A 16,520-nucleotide genomic window follows, 5' to 3' on the forward strand; every position below is an offset into this window, starting at 1 on the left:
CTAAAAATAACTATTTGGCCATGAGTGACACTGCATTGGTGTTTGACAGGTGGGCTGACTTTTTGGTGGTGCTACCAGAATTAAGGTATTTCTGCCGTTGCTCTACGTCATTAAACCATGGTTATGCTGCACGATCATGAGCAGTAGACGCTGGTGCCGACAGGAAGTAGCCCTGTAGTAGTATTTTATTGGTCCTGTTCTGGTACAACCCCTAAATAAGATTTTGAACCTGAAAATTAGCATAATACCTAATCTTTAAAAGTAGCAAGTAGTCACACATGAGCAAAAAATAAATCAAGTTTAGAAATCAAATATTTTGATGTATCAAGAAGCATTGATAACCATTTAATCATGGATTTGTAGCCCTCCAATCCATCGGAATTGAATCGTCAGGTGCCTAGAGACTCCCATCACTAAAATATATGGCAATTTCAGTAAATTGCTTGCGTTTCTTTCTTACTCTCTTCCGATGAAGGTGAAGAACCAGAGTGGAGCAGGTTAAGTACAGTAGAACATATACTGTATGTCGTGGTATATGAACCATCAAGTTTACAATTTAAGTTTAATGCTGAGGTTGGAATGAGTTCTGACCAAAAATTCTGTGAAAACATGCAATGGCACAGCTAACGTCTAAAGTTATCATAATTTTAGGTACAACTTGATCGCAGCACTATGATGCTGGCAGTGGTTGCAATAGCACCACAATATTAGATATCCAATAAGTATTTATTTATTTATCTGTGTGTGTGTGTGTGTGTGTGCGCGCGCACACACAACTGTAAGGCCACATATCCAGCAGGCACTGTCCTTTAAAATGTCTGTAAAACAGATGACGTGGTTTGGGCTTCTACTTCTATTCTTTTTGACAGTCCGAGAACCCTGCCTGCTGTCTACATTTGTAGCATATAGAAATGTAAATAAATAAAACTGCAGGATTAAAGCTAAACCACCTGCTGCACTGCAGCTGTTCTCACTTTACCAAAATGAATTCAGTCAGTGGTCAGTTCTTGGCGGACACACCAAGCTGCCTGCTGCAGTTTTTGCTTTGGGCTCTAGCTGACCCTCCTCTACAGCTGTTTCACTGACTGAGCATGCTGTATAGGCAGCAGATGACAGTGCTGTTCTGATTGGCTGTTCGGCCAAAAAGACAGCAACGCAACCGTGTGTCTACTTAAGCTGTCTGATTAATCTTAAAGAATATTTTTACAACCAAACGGCAATTTGGAATGAAGTAACCAAAGATCCAGTTGTTAGAAAATGATTAGTTAGTTGTTGGAGTTTTCTTTTTTTTAGATTATGAATGTGTGTGAGTGTAAGTGATGCAGGTTGTGTGGACTATGTGTTTTGAGACTCCCCCCTCCCCTCAGCGTTTGATGAACCCCTGCATCATCTCCAGCGGCAGCGGGAAAATGATGGTGGAGTTCTTCTCGGCGGCGATGGTGTTGAGGGTCTGAAGGTAACGCAGCTGCAGGGCTGACGGAGACTCTGCAATCACCAGGGAGGCCTCCTTCAGGGCCCGCGACGCGTTCATCTCTCCCTCAGCTGCGATCACCTTGTGAAGAAAGCACAGGAGGAGAGAGAAGTGAATGAACAAGGCAGGGAGTGAGGGGTGTCTGAATGTGGAGCTGAAAAGTTATAGGAACATTGTGAGGTGTGAGAGGATCTCCTACTACGCAGAACCACCTTACCTTGGCTCTGGCCTCGCGGCTGGCCTCAGCCTCAGCAGCCATGGCTCTCTGGAGCTGAAGGGGCAGCTTGACGTCTTTGATCTCAACCCGCTCCACCTTGATGCCCCAGTCATCTGTGGCGACGTCCAGAGTGGACTGAGAAGACAGAGAGACGAGTGTTCAACAATGCGCAACGTGTTTTCCAAAGTTCCCGGGGCCTCTACTGAAATCTCTTATTTTGACAGCATTTGACAGAAACTGCCAACATGTCAATCACTGCAACGTTTTTTTTGGTGATAAAAGCAAATTCATATTTGTCAGCACATATTTTTTCACCAAGATTTAAATAGACAAATCAAAGACAAATCGTTGCATTTTCCAAAAATCGACCAGCAGATGGAGCGCAACCTGGGTGCATGTTTCTCTCTGCTGGAAAGAAATTACTTTTAGAGCGCAGTTGGTGTGAACGGTAAAATAAAATATAATAAATTAAATAAAAAGGTTAATCAAATATAAATGATGGAAGCTGCATGTAAAGCATACTCACACTAAACACACAATCCTAAAATGACATGACACTGTGGCAAAACTGCAACCACTCCCAGCATCATAGTAATGCATGCATTTGACACCTACGATTATAATGTTGTGGATAACGAGCACTAAATGATGAGCAAGCAGCACATCACACGGCTTATTTTCACTTTTATTCATCAAGTATTTCATGAAAGATATTTCCACATCAACAGTGACACATTAGGAGCTTTGTAGCCATACAAACAGATTGGTCTCTACTTAGTACAGTGGCAGTGTTGGAGAGAGGAGCTTTGTTCTTGCTGTACTTAATCAAATCAGACAAAGCTTCCTACTGTGAAAACAAAAATTTAAAGTCCGAGGCTATGCTCTGTGCTGCATGCTTGTTGAATTTGTCAATAAAAAGGTCTCTGTGTTTATGTGTATGCTGTCAACAACTGTTGAACACTGATTTGATCAAGGCTCTTAACACAGCAGCAAAGGTATCACTGCTGGTACACAGGCCATTTAAGCAATCAATACATTATACTAATATTATAGCAGTCTGACAACTGAACCAGAGAGAGATCACTTATGATTACACATATTCAACCACACACCGAGCCGGTGTCTCCAGCTTTATCCGTATCCGTGCGAAGACAATGTAAATTGCACAGTGAGCACATACAGTACATCTGACATTAATGAACTACCGACTGATCGCTGACAAACCTTCTGACTGTGTGTGAGTCACAAATAAATATTTTATTATTTATAGAAGCTCAGCATAAACTGGAAGTAAAAATTTTATGAATAAATAAATAATTGAACTGAAAGGCAAACTAACAGCTGTGCTCTACACAGAACACAGGATTCTTAAGCTTTCCTTAGTTTACAGTTTGTTAGTTTTACTGTGACACCGAGGACAGCCAAACCTGGTTCTAAGCAAGCAAGGTGGCAGTGTAATCCTCCATTCTGTTTTCTCTACGAGTCAGACTGTGTTACTGGAGTCTCATATTATTGCATTAAATTTATTTTTATAAACTACATTATATGTTTTCTGCGTAATGCCTGCCTTAGTGTGCTTTATTGCAGGAGTCCAGCCTTTCAGTTTCACTCTCGAGAACAGCATGTTTACTATATATTCTTTTATAACAATCACAGGACGTTTGCATATTGACAATGGCGCAGAGCTGGAGGATTGGCCTCACAGCATCATGAAAATGTAATGTTAGCAAGACAGATTAGTTTGGGGTGTAGATGAGCTACATGTACCTTGAGACTTGTACTGATAAAAAAATTGAGCTTTAATGTGAACACTGAGGCAATAGGCAAGAAGGGAGGTTAAATGTGACATACCCCTAATGGGTAATGCGTTTATGTGCTCCCTTTAGCTCTAAAGCTCTCTGACAAGGTTCACTTTGTTCACCACCTAACCGCTTTTAGCATACAGCGGGTTTTGTTTGTTTTTTACAACTTTCTGCCTGAAACTAGGTTAACGAGAGCAGAGTTTGCAGGCCAGATAAGTAAAACAATTAGCTAAACAGTTGAGGGGGATTGAGAGTTATTTTCTGCGGGTTTGTCACCATGAAAGACACCTTTGACATTACAGAAATTTGATCTATTATTATGTAAAAGTATTCATCAGTGCAGCTTTAATTTAATAATGAATTCCATTTTGCAATGTTTACAACAACACAGCTCACAGATGTTATCCTCACAAATGTCCACTGAGACTTTAATTTAGTAATTTTTCTTCAGCTTTAATGCAATTAAGCCTCACATTTTGGCGGATAAACTGCTACGCTATGTTTTTAATCTTGATTTCAATATTGACAAATTGATTGTGGACTTACTTAAGTCAGTACAAGGACATTCTTACATTTGCAGATGACACTGTTGTTGTCAGTCTGCTTCATGGAAATGACTCATCACAGGGGTCTGTGGTCAGTGGTTTTGCACAGTGGTGTGACGATCACTTCCTGAGACATTTCCAAAACATCACCTCCACCTTCCCAGGCCTTTGTTAAAAGAAAAGAAGTAGAAATTGTAGCGAGTTTCATGTACCTCGGGACTTATACTGCTTATACTAAAATTGAGCTTTGATGTGAACACTGAGGCAATGAGCAAGAAGGGAGGTTAAATGTGACAGACCCCTAATGGGTTTACAGTTCCATCACCAAATTAGTCCTTACTGTCTCACTGATTTGTAAGTAAAATCACTGGTGAGAAGCCACTGCCTCTGTCTAACATTTATAGCACTCAAATCACACGCAAAGCTTAATCCGTCATATCTAATCCAAACCATCCTCTCCTCCTCGGGTTCTGAGATGCAAGTTTCCAAAAATGAGAAACATCCTCATCCATACATCCTTTATTTTATTTTGATTTGTGCACATAGTACAGCACTTTTAATATCTTCAATTGTCTTAGTGTGTTGTTACTGTGTACCGTTTAGCATTCATGTTTGTGATTTATGCTGCCCTGCTGCATTTCCTCATGTGAGACAATAAAGATTTGAACTAAGCTCTTCCTAGCATGCAGCTCCACTCGTTTCTGGCATGTCTGCTGCCTCACTTGGGTTCTCAGATTTGTTGTTGTTCTAGAGTAAGGCAACTGCTTTTTACAAACAAGTCAACAAACAGCCTTATCTTTGCTGGTAATTTTGCCAGAGAATACTTATACGCATTAATACGCGTTGGTGTTTTGATTATCCGATCAGCGTGGCTTTGCTAGCTGGTGTCCTCCTTCCTTTTATTTATTACCTTAGCCCCTGCTGGACTTCATGGCAAACTACTTCAAACGCTGTGTGGCGATTAGACCACAGAACAGTTTGAATTTTTCAGTTTTTCCCATGTTTGAACAAAAGTGTGAATTTTGAACAAATCTGAAGCCCTACTATGTGCAAACTGGTAATACAAAAAAAGTATATTAGTGCAAGCGTGTGGTTTTTGAATCACAATGCCTGATAATTTACCTGCATACTGTGTGCAATTTCTTCGCGGTCGGACAGGATCTCTGACAGGTTCTTGGTACCCAGGACGTTCCTCAGGGTGGTCTGGGCCAACAGCCGGGTGGCAGCATCTGCGTTAGTGATGTTAGCCACAGCCAGAGTGGCATTCTGGACCCGGTAGTACACCACACCATCAACACTGACTGTCACGGAGTCTTTGGTCAAAACCTGGTGGGCAGGAAAGTGATTGAACACAAGCAATTGTTAAGTGATGTTAAGGGGAAAATGTTCTATGAAAACAATCAAAGGATTTTTATTGTTTTGTTTGCCAAGTAGTGCATTTACTGGTGGGCTGTACCAAAACGTTGCACAATTATTTGATGTCCTTTGTTTTTTGTGAATGTGGCAAAGTATTTGTTTAATGTAATTGAAAGTGTGCATGTCATACCTCTTGCGGTGGGATGTCGAAGGTGATGGTGCGCATGTCCACATTAATAAAGCTGTCAGTGCACGGCAAGATGAAGAACAGCCCTGTGGAATCACACGAATGCAAATAGTTTTAACAAAGACTAAAGCCGCGGTAAACACAATTATGAGGAAGCTTCTTCACAAATGTTTGAAAACACCGGGATGAATAGAATTCAGGCAGGAGGCCAAGTCAAGCTCTCTGTATAAGACTGCAGCTGTGCTGACAGCGAGGCAAAGCTGTGAATATTTGCAGCTTTCATAAGCCCATTTCAAGTCACAATGATTGAATTAGTGTATTAAACAATACTAGGCATGTGCTTGAGTGAAACAGACATGTGCTAGGTGTGCAATCATTTAGCAAACATTAATGCAACACCAGTTACAGTGGGCTGCATTTCCTGTCAGGATATTTTGTGTTTAAATGGTGAGACAACAGCCATCTGTTCAGGAGGGGGAAATTAAAAGAACAGCAGTCTCCTTGCACTGTTTCCATCAGGACATTTCCCGCATTCTCAACAAGTATAACTCTTTTCAGACGAAGTAAAGAGGACTCAGTTGCTTTCATACAGACTCTGTAAACTATCTTATGATGCAGTGGAAAATGAACTGAAAAACTAAAAAAGGTTGTTCATCTCAAACAGCTCATGGCAGAAGAGCAGTGTCTACAGATGCACACTGTTCCATAAACACAAACTTTTCTCAAATTATAACAAACTATCCCCATGAGCCTGTTTCAAACTAAACATACAGGGAAATGTTCTAAGTCACTATCGTATAACAGTTGTTGTAGATAGGGAGGGAGTAAGATTATGAGTGTGAGTTTAAGGGGGATTATGGAAAACCCAAATGCTGAATTCAACTTTGGCATTGGCTCCACCAGCTACTCAGGAATGTGATGTTTGCCGGCAATGAGCTATTATTACCCCCACTCTGTCATAAACAGGGTCCCCTGGCACTCTGAGGAGTCACATTTCAGTATTTTGAGAGGACACTGCCTGGTTTTTAGATCCCGTAAAACAAGAAATCAAAAGATAAAGAGACAGTGAGTTATGAGATGTATGCAAATTATTACTCATGGGAGGCTGTATTTTTTTTTTGTTTGTTTTTTACATACACACACACACACTGCCTTTCAAAACAGAAGTCGCATCACTGAGAATAAAATGATTAAGGCATTCAGACACACATAGAAAAGGACTACCAGACGTATAGCTAAACAGGGTCTCAGTGAACTTGGTGCTCATCTATGTGCCTCTTGGTTGAACTTTGAGGTGGGACATCCTCTTGTTGTTGTTATTATTAGGCCTAGATATTTTTCCCATTTTTAAATTTGTTACACTGACTTCCATTTTGTCATCCTGCCCACCAGCAGAAAGGAAGGGAATGGGTAGGAAATACAGGAAGCCCCCCCCCCCCCCTGCGTGATCCTTCCCATTGTTTCTTCCATTAAGAATTTCTTCCCATAACTAGCAGCAAGGCTCTTATTGCGATTTTTGTACCAAATATTGTGATTAAAAAAATTTGCTAATCGAATCGAAGAAGTTCAATATTCACTGCAAGTCTATTTTTGACAGAAGCCGCGTCAAGCACCACAGAGCAGATGAACCAGGTAGGAAGTCAGACACAGAACAGCATAGAGAATCCGGTTGATTTTCAAAATAAAACACCCTGTGCAGACTCCCGATCGTGTATCAACAATAAACACCGTTAAAACAGACAAAAAAATAAACAATTTAACTACGTAGCCTACTTAACCATGGCAGAAGCACAAAATCAAGGACAACTGAACAAATCAACAGAATCTGAACAAGTCAGCAAAATCAGACAGGTTAAAGGTAACTTTCTCTGTCAATGACTGAAGCTAACGTTACTGAAGCTAACATCAAAACACTTACATGAGAGGATGATGTGATAAAAGAGCCAGGAGTCGTTGGATTAAACACATCAGGTGAGATATATTTCTGCGGGCAACATAGCTACATCTAGCTAGTAGCAAGAAAGCAATGAACGTTAGCTAGCTTTACCGCGCTAACATGTTGGTGTTATTGTGCAAGACGAGAGATGTAGTTCATTGAGCGATTTCACACAAAACGAGATGTAACTTTACTGTTTTACAATAAAATGTGGCTTTCTTTACTTGCAAAATTCTATTTTAAATTGACCAACATCATATGTGTAATGCAGGGTTCAATTCTAACGGGATAAAAAGACAAGTTGTCTCTCGCCATTGACTACCATACATAATTTTTCCAAAATAAGGTCCTATGAGCTGGAAGCGTGAGTGAGTGACTTAAGCTCTCTACAGTCTATGGATGGCGCCTTTATCCCACGTTTTCCTCCAGTTTCGTTTGTTGTAAAATGTACACGACCTGTACCCGCTCTGATTGGTGAGTAACGTTAGGACCATAACAAGAGGCGCATGGTGCTTGTGATTGGCGAGCAGGTCTGTCACACAAGGATGACAACGCCATGAATTTGTAACTGCATGACTGTTTAAAACGGGTCAGATGCGCTGGATAATTAAGCTACATTTTAATCGCTGTCTTCACAATTAGCTAATCACTTTCTTTTAAATTGCAATTTTGAAATGAAAACGATTAATCTTCAGCCCTAAAACAAAGAGATGAAAGTGATAAAGATGACTAAAATAATCCAGGGGGACACTGGAACAATGTTTGAAAGACAATTTAATAAAAGACCTGAGCACTTGGATGAAGTAAAAAATATATGCTGGTGCATAAAACATTTTCTTACCTGGACCTTTGGCTCCTCCTCGCAAAATACGCCCCAGGCGAAAGATAATGGCTCGCTCGTACTCCTTCACAATCTGTGTACGGGGACAAACCACATAAATGACATGCATATGAGTATTTTCATTTTCTGAAAGCACTGAGCAATTAACCTGCTCTCTGAGGATACTTTTTAATATAGTAATTGAAAAACAATGGTTCACCAGCTAATAAAGGCTGATAAATAAATACGTATAATACAGGGGATGAGTCTCCAGTACAAACCATAGCATTTTCAAATCACTTAATAAACACAGTAGGCCTTCCTCAGTCTCTTACTCTACTGCACCAGCCTGCTTTGCTTGTAAAGTGGAAAATAAACACTGGATTTGACCAGCAGCTGACCTTAATGCACATCCATATGGAGATGGGCAGAGTAACCAGCATGAGAAGAATGGAGAGACCGACCAGCAGCCAGCCACACAAGCCAATGTCAGAGTCTGCATTCTCCAAAGCTGGGGGAAAGAAGATAAATGCATGCACTGAAATACATTTATTGGGAATGTATTTATATATAATATACTTATGCAAACAGCACAATTCTTTCAGATGCGACTCAGAGCAGCTTTCATCCATCTCTGAACCACTTTTTGTAAATGTGTATAGTTAGTCAGGAAGGTTTAATGTCACCTCCACCCACATACACACCACTGCTGCTGTTAGGCATTTGTTATGTCATCATCGGCCCCACCAACAGCATTTACCTCAGTTAAAATCTGATAATGACATGCAACCATTCAATGAGATCCGTACCTTCAATATCATGTAAACCATGTCTGCTTGAACCTACAGACAAAGTTAGAGGTCAAAACGCCATTGAACGACTCACAGTTAAAGTCATTGGGCATAGCTAAATAGTCAGTAACTAACAGACTCATGGTGTATATAGTTAATTTATTAAGTAATTTAAAGTACTGGTAAGAAGTAGCCATAATATCAGTAATTGGCCGGGGTTGTTATAGGGTTGCTGATGCAACATTACATCCCTGCATCACTGACATAATCAATACTGTGATTTCCCCAGGGCTTCACAAACTGACCCCACCCAGGGATTAAGGACAAAACCAACCCGCTAGCTAGGTCAGCGTTCAATTCCTAAACACATTACTTCAAAACATTTTAACCTGTTACTTCAGGATGTCAGCTATGAAATTAGCTACCGCCTACAGTGGGTATCAATATCGCTGTCTACGGTTTATCAATAAACACAGTCTCAAAGAAAACCCACATCTGCACAATCGATTGTGTCTTAAGTTAATTACACAGCCAGCGTTTATTCTGTTGTATGGTTTGTTTCACGTTGTTACATTCACTGTCAAGACCGAAACGTTACCGTTAACTTACGTTATCTAACGCTTAACGTTAATAACATTGGCTTGCTGTGCCAATTAACGTTAGCTTTAGGTTGTGTTAACGTTACCCGACTGTCGTGAGCTAAATAACGTCTACTGCTAACGCTACGTTTGATATATTCACACCAGGTAAACACACATTTCTGAACTGTGCATCGTTAATAGAAAAGTAAAATAACTTGGCATTAGTGTTTAGTTTCGCTTTGCTACCGTTAAATAGACACAGCTAACGTTAACGTTAACGTTAGCTGTGTCCAAGCTGCCCGAAATAGCACACTTATGAAGGTAGCGAGGGTCAATCTTACCCGACTGGCGTTGTCGTCTTTTGGATTCTTTCATTGTAACTTCTTCGTTGTCGGTATCCATAGTGGAGGCCAAATACAATATCTAATAGTGACCGCAAGCAGTTGTCGCACCGTGTCTATTGGAGTGATAGGGTCGCTGCACGCTGGCTGCTGATGCGGGAGAGATGTTCCCTAAATCTTGACTTGTAGGTGCTATGACGCAGAAGGGAGTCCGTTTGCAGGCATGTTGATGTGGGCGCGGCTCAGCCTTCAAAACATACACCAGCTTTACAAACAGTTCATTTTAACCTAAAGAGGCACTATCCTGGTGCCCGTACGTTTTTCTAGATTGTAGGCTATATTTCCTCAGCATCACAATTCATCAAACAAAGAACAACAGCTATATAAATGTAGGCTACTTCTAGATATTTAAGGTGACCATGTAGATCTTGTAGGCTATTTCTTTATACTCGCTACGTGGATAAAGAGAACTGAAAAACTCAACTAACAAATGTGTATGAAAGCTGAATCTGAAAGATGAAGATACCAACGGTGCCATGGGAATAAAGCTGTCTTTTCTGTGGCAGCTGGCATCTAAAGTAGCCAGCACTTTAATCTAGCTCATCTCAGTTAGCTATTTGTAGGCCACACAGGGCAGGATTAATTAACAGCTGAAAGCAGCTCCCATTAATTACCATTTTTAACTAACTTTCTGTCCAAATGGAAGAACTTTAATGGGTGAAGAAAGTTGTGCTTGGAATGTTGTTGACGTGAGATGCCTCATTGCCCTTCAGGTTAGGTTTGTTTTATGTTAGGAGGTGCCAACATGTCCAGGGCAACAGATAAAATGGAGCTTAGAGAACTTCCTGACTCCCTTAATTATGAACACTGTAGTCAGGGGAATGACTGTGGGCAGGACATTTCTTGGAGGTAGTGGCGCAAATGTTGACTGATGTGTTGCTGTCATCAATCTGAAATATAGATTTCAATTATTGTTTGTCTCATTTATCTTGTTTATTTTGTAATTTCAGTGTTGATGAAAAAAATAACACCACAGTGAGTTTGGATATATTTCGCAATTTTGCGAACCTTTAACAAAATGCTCCCCCCCCCTTACAGTTCCTTTTAATTTATCAAATCATAGATGAAAAAATCCCAGTTAGAGATGAAGACGCTAACATCTGGATGAGAATCCAGCTATAGGGACCAGTGGCTTCGAAGGCTGTTTGTGGCTTCCAGTGATAGGCAGTAACGTGCTATTGTAAAGTAACTAAGTAGTGTAACTTAATACTTTCCTAAAACACTAATATTATTACTAGTTATTAATGCAAGTAACACTGTTACTATAGGCTACTGAACGCACCATCCTTGACTTGAATCCACTGTGCGGCAGCTCAGAGGCACCAGACTTTGTTGTTCACGTCCGCTGATAGCCAAAAACTAAAGGAAGAATGTAGAACAAGGGAGAGAGGTGTTCTTTCCACCGCTGTAAGTAGCTACTGCCATTATTGTGTCACAGTCGGATGCAAAGAACATTGTCGTCTAGTGTAAACCAGCGAAAAGCTTTCAACCGTGAACATTTCTACATTTCAGCCGGTGGTGTTAAGAAACGTTAGGCCTAGGCTATATACTCTATACCATACTCCTTGCTGCTGTTATGGATATGATATTAGATAAAAAGTCGGGAGAGACAACTTTGAGGGTGAAGGGGGTGGTAGTGAAAGAAGTGTTTCCCATAATTAGCCTATAATTTGGATAATTATCAACACTGTATTGATTTTCAATTTTTTACTAGGTGTGTTTAAAATCATATTTGATTAAGGAGCTGTATTGAGGAGCATATATTCATGCAGCACCTCTTCGCTCGCTGTTTCTCTCTCTCACGTGAACACTGCTGCACAAACCTGTCCAAACCCCTCCCCGTCATTCTGTGGGAAACACTGGAAAGTAACGTAACTAGTTACTTTTATCACCCAGTAATAAGTAAAGTAATAATATTACTTTTTAAAGGAGTAATAAGTAACTAGTAATATATTACAATTTCTGAGTAACTTGCCCAACACTGGTGGCTTCCAACAAGGCTGGTCCCTGTTTAGTTGCCTACAAGTCTTTACGTTGGGCAAAGGGTTACACTAATAGTGTCATGCTTGCTTGTTGATTTTTCTGTTTATTCAGTCAATCCTCAAGTTATGTGACTGGTTCAGTTTGTATTGTTTTCTTCAGTTTACATTCTTTTTATGTAACAGAAAAATATAGAAACAGATCTGATTTATTAATTGGTGCGTGAAGCATAATTTGTATATAGAATAAAAGTGGGGTTAGAGGAAGGATAAGGTACTTAAACTCAGTTATGCTCCTTTTCTATTGCTCCAAATATAAAAATAGGCAGACAGAGGCCTCTATAATTGAAATCCCTTTCAGTTCGATAACCACACTAGCACTTGCACTTTAATCCATGGCACCATGTTGTTAACAGCTTTCATTTTCTTCTGTTTTTATGTTTTCCTCTTGTAAAGTACTTCACCGTCTCAATGCTTCTCAAGTTCTTGTTGATGTATTGTGATGGTTTTCGTGAAGTGTAATGTTTTTTGTGATGTTTTTATTTTTATTTTTATGAAGCAACAATGCACTGTGCCCAGGCCAAATTTTTCATTTGGGGACAATAAAGTTTAACCTTAACCTTAATATCCCCACAGCACATGCACACATTCTGATAAAAAAAAAAGTATGGAGATAAGCCGTTACAATTAAATCTTACAATCACAAGTTATGAAATACAACATTGGAAATGAAGCAGATTTGGGGTGTAAAGACCATATGTAGACACCAGTTGGGGAATTGCTATAGTGCCCATATTTGTAAGCCCCTTTAGTCTCAGCACCAACCATGTCAGTGACGGACACGTTCACTGAGTTCAGGTGGTGAACTGCACAGAAAATCCAGGCAATTCCAGTTAGTGTGATTATCCTGGGAAAGTGAAGGGACGGTGGCTATGCATGTTGGAGTGGCCTAGAGCTCCATCCCATCTAATCCTCTTTTAATTAGGGTGCGAGAAAATGCGGGACCCCTCCTGGATTAGTCACAGCACATTGACAAAGCACCAAGCTGGGACCAGTGTAGAGGACTGGTGGCCACTGTGGCCAGTTAGGTACAGCAAAGACCCTGTCAACCATGAAAAAATACCATCTCATCTCCCTTTGGCTACCTGGAGCTTGGCCTTCCTGCTTCTACAAACCAAAGTGTCTTTGGTCTCTGGTGAACTGGGAGGATAAGTTACAGCATATGATTCGCTCATTTCCAATCCTTCCCCTATTTTTCACTCTCACTTGATAGGCTGCGGTCACACTTGCTCCCTATTATCCACCCTTTTTGCTAATCCTACAGGGTACTTTGCTCTCCTCATTATCTCTCCCAATCCCTAACTTTCTCTCTTCATGCTCTATCTGTCCATTTCTCCATCCCTTCATCCTTTTTTGGCTCAGCCTCATGCTGATGGGGATTGATGTGAACAAAAGAATCAATTTAGAGCCAAGTAGTCTGTGCTGCCTACTTAGAGCTTTGAACATGTACAGATGTAGATGTACAGATAGGGCTTACACAAGCCAGTGTAATGTATTGTGGTACAAAGTAATACGATCAGTACGCTAGATTATAAATTATCACAGTGCTTCAGTTCACACAGAAGAATCTGGATAGAAGTAGCACATGTTTTTACGGCAATGTACTTAAAATAGATGTATTTGTTGTGTCTGTAGGAGCTCAGGAAACTGAAAAGATTTTGGGTTCACAGATTTGCTCAAAGGATATCAACTGAGCACATACACATAATCAATTCTGTGGTGCTAATTAGAGCCTCACTGATAATCGCGTGCTGATGTTATCGGCTGATATGAGCTAATAATAGATAAATCGGAATAGGTGCTTCAGTCATGTTACCAGTGTTGTCGTTGCATAGCTTGTCCACCAAAGGGCACTCTGCAACTCCCCGTTGGCAACACACACAAGCTACAAATCTACCACAAAACACAGCAACTGATATAATCAGTGGTATTTTTGTTCAAAGTACTGTTTTTAACAATAAAAAAATCAAATAATAAGTCTCATAGCTACATATACAGGTCTAGCTCTAGTGCTAATCCAAAAACAACAACAAGTGGAGCTGGCATACATAATATTAGTCTGTATTTTAAATTGGTTGTCACACTGGGCTTCTTTTCCTGTAAAAATGTTGGCTGTAGACTGTATACAAATGTTTTATAAGTGACCACTGGGGGTCACTGAGGTGGCTCCACTATATACCCTTCTTGTTGTGCATCTGTCAGTAGTAAGCAGTGACTAAATGGAACTGATTCAGAGAAACAGTTTGTTGACAGAATCAGTTGTATAGTTTTGAGCCAGAGGAAAGTTAGAAAACAGAACTGTTCTGGAGAACAGAAATCGACTGACAGCAGGGCATGTTTTGTTTTATATACAGCACAGAGTAATTGTTCTGGGTTTCTTTCTACTATGGTTATCACTATTAATATATAGATGTGTATCAAATTCTAACAATAAATGGTGTCAGATGTATCATTTCTGCAGGTGATGCTGTGAAAAGGTTTGTGGACCACAGTCAACATATGAATTCCATCATTTCCCCAACAGTCATTATGGATGTTTGAAAGCAGTGCTGAGATGCAGTATTTCCCTGCATGTTGTTAATACCAGATCAGTCTTGCTGATCTCTTGCATAAATGACTAAACAATGACATTAACCTAAGTGTAACTTGTTACTTGGTAGGATGTGAAGGTTGGTCAAGAGTGACAAACCATGGCATTCACAGTTTCTTTTGAACTCTTAGCAGTTCATTACATTAAATAGAAAATGAAAAGCAAGAAAATCATCTGCCAAGAAGCAGCCTTACATTCACATCACAGGAAAAGAAAAACATGGTCATCCTGGGATCATTAAAGATTTACACAATATTTGTTTCATTTTAAATGGTCACTGTGTTAGAGTTAGTAATTTAGAATTGAATTCATTTTTTCTGGGCTTTGGCCGAAAGAGATAGCAGACTACATTTTGGACCTCATTTAGTTCTACCTATCCTGATAAGAACTATGCATCAAAATGAACTTGCTGGTTTTACTCGATTCACATGATGTACTGTATATTTTAACTGACAGGGTGTAGACTCAGACAGGTGTAAAAAACAAGAGAAATATATAAAGTGCTTATGCATTTTTAAATACATACATTCGCTGTTGAGAGAAACAAGGTGAAGCTCTCTGAGAAAAGTAATGTTCTATTCAGGAGTCTTTTATTTCACTACAAATAGCTCACAGTGGTGGATAATTCTCAGCATCACGCAGGTTATCGTGACTACATTAACATCATAAGAAGGAAGAATGATCCTATAGTGACTGGTATCGGAAATGGACAAACTTCAGTAAACTTCAGCTCTTCCTGCCTCACAGCCTATAACACTGGGTGGCAGTGTGTCCCTCTAAACAAAAATACTTCACCCTCTGTCTCCAGCAGAGGAGCTCAGTCTGTGAGAAGTGAGTCTCTGAGGTTCCTGTAGAGGATGCCTTAACTTTGACCAGTCTGAAGATTAATAGAAGTATAACATCCGAAATGTGACACAGTCTAAATCACTGGACATTTTTTTTCATTCACTTCTATCCATTCAGATAAGAATGATGCATCAATATGAACTTGCTAATTTTAGTCTGCTCACATGAGGTACTGCATATTTTAACTGACAGGCTGTAGACTCAGACAGGTGCAAAAAAAAACAAGAAAAAACAAGTGGCGATGCATTTTTAAAGAAACGCCTGAGGCCAACAAAAACAAACTAACATATAGTCACTGTTAAGTTTTGTTTGCTTTATTGATCTATCAAAAAAAAACAAAGCCAGTCGTATAGAAATAAATCAAAGTGTTTTGCTGAAAGCAGTTAAATGTAAGGGATGCACTCAATTTGTATTCTGTATAAATATTTTTTTGTGAAGCTTTGTTAATTCAATTGAAAATATTTTTGTAAAGAGTTTGTGATTTTTTATCTTCATATGATTGTATAATGTGAATGCTGCTCTGAAAAGCCAAAACCTGTTTTCTAATTTGTTTAAACTGCATCACTAGGAATTTTGAACACATTTAACCCTAAAATCTTACTAGACATAATGTTAGTGGTTACTTTTAATAATTTGTTCAACCTAGTTTAAAATTTTGCATAGATAGCACATAAATCACAATGCATCCTAATCTTTCAAAGAGCTGTTGTTGTGTTCACATTATATTCCATATAAGCAGTGTATTATATTCCAACTGAAGACGCCTGAGGGATTTATCAACTGTACATGAAGGAGCAAGTAGGGTCAATTATAAAATCACACTATATATTTTTTTTCTTTTCTGTTTTGTTTTGGGCACAGTTCTACAGAAACTAAATGCAACATGACAAAAAAATATCAATTTACATTATTATATATAATACCAGATTATCCTTAAA

General features: G+C 39.5%; 1 protein-coding gene across 2 annotated transcripts; it reads right to left on the reverse strand.

The window, feature by feature from the left end:
• Positions 1 to 312: 312 nt before the first annotated feature.
• Positions 313 to 10,205, reverse strand: stom (stomatin). Of its 2 annotated transcripts, XM_046067643.1 has the most exons (8): positions 10,048 to 10,205; positions 9,144 to 9,176; positions 8,736 to 8,845; positions 8,356 to 8,428; positions 5,582 to 5,664; positions 5,158 to 5,361; positions 1,689 to 1,823; positions 313 to 1,552 (listed from the first exon to the last, which is right to left on the reverse strand). In XM_046067643.1, exons 1-8 carry the CDS (start codon positions 10,106 to 10,108, stop codon positions 1,364 to 1,366), a joined length of 888 nt encoding a protein of 295 aa, XP_045923599.1. In that variant the 5' UTR covers positions 10,109 to 10,205; the 3' UTR covers positions 313 to 1,363. The 2 variants fall into 2 exon arrangements, with proteins under 2 accessions (XP_045923599.1, XP_045923600.1); XM_046067644.1 differs by lacking the exon at positions 9,144 to 9,176.
• Positions 10,206 to 16,520: the final 6,315 nt, after the last annotated feature.

This window comes from Micropterus dolomieu, linkage group LG13, assembly GCF_021292245.1.
Source record: "Micropterus dolomieu isolate WLL.071019.BEF.003 ecotype Adirondacks linkage group LG13, ASM2129224v1, whole genome shotgun sequence".
In the NCBI taxonomy this organism is placed as follows: domain Eukaryota; kingdom Metazoa; phylum Chordata; class Actinopteri; order Centrarchiformes; family Centrarchidae; genus Micropterus; species Micropterus dolomieu.

Coding starts and splice junctions, on each gene's coding strand:
- stom (XM_046067643.1), bottom strand. CDS start 10,108: ATGGATACCGACAACGAAGAAGTTACAATGAAAGAATCCAAAAGACGA. Junction 9,177..10,047: donor AAGACGACAACGCCAGTCGG/GTAAGATTGACC, acceptor CTTTGTCTGTAG/GTTCAAGCAGACATGGTTTA. Junction 1,553..1,688: donor GCCGCGAGGCCAGAGCCAAG/GTAAGGTGGTTC, acceptor TTTCTTCACAAG/GTGATCGCAGCTGAGGGAGA.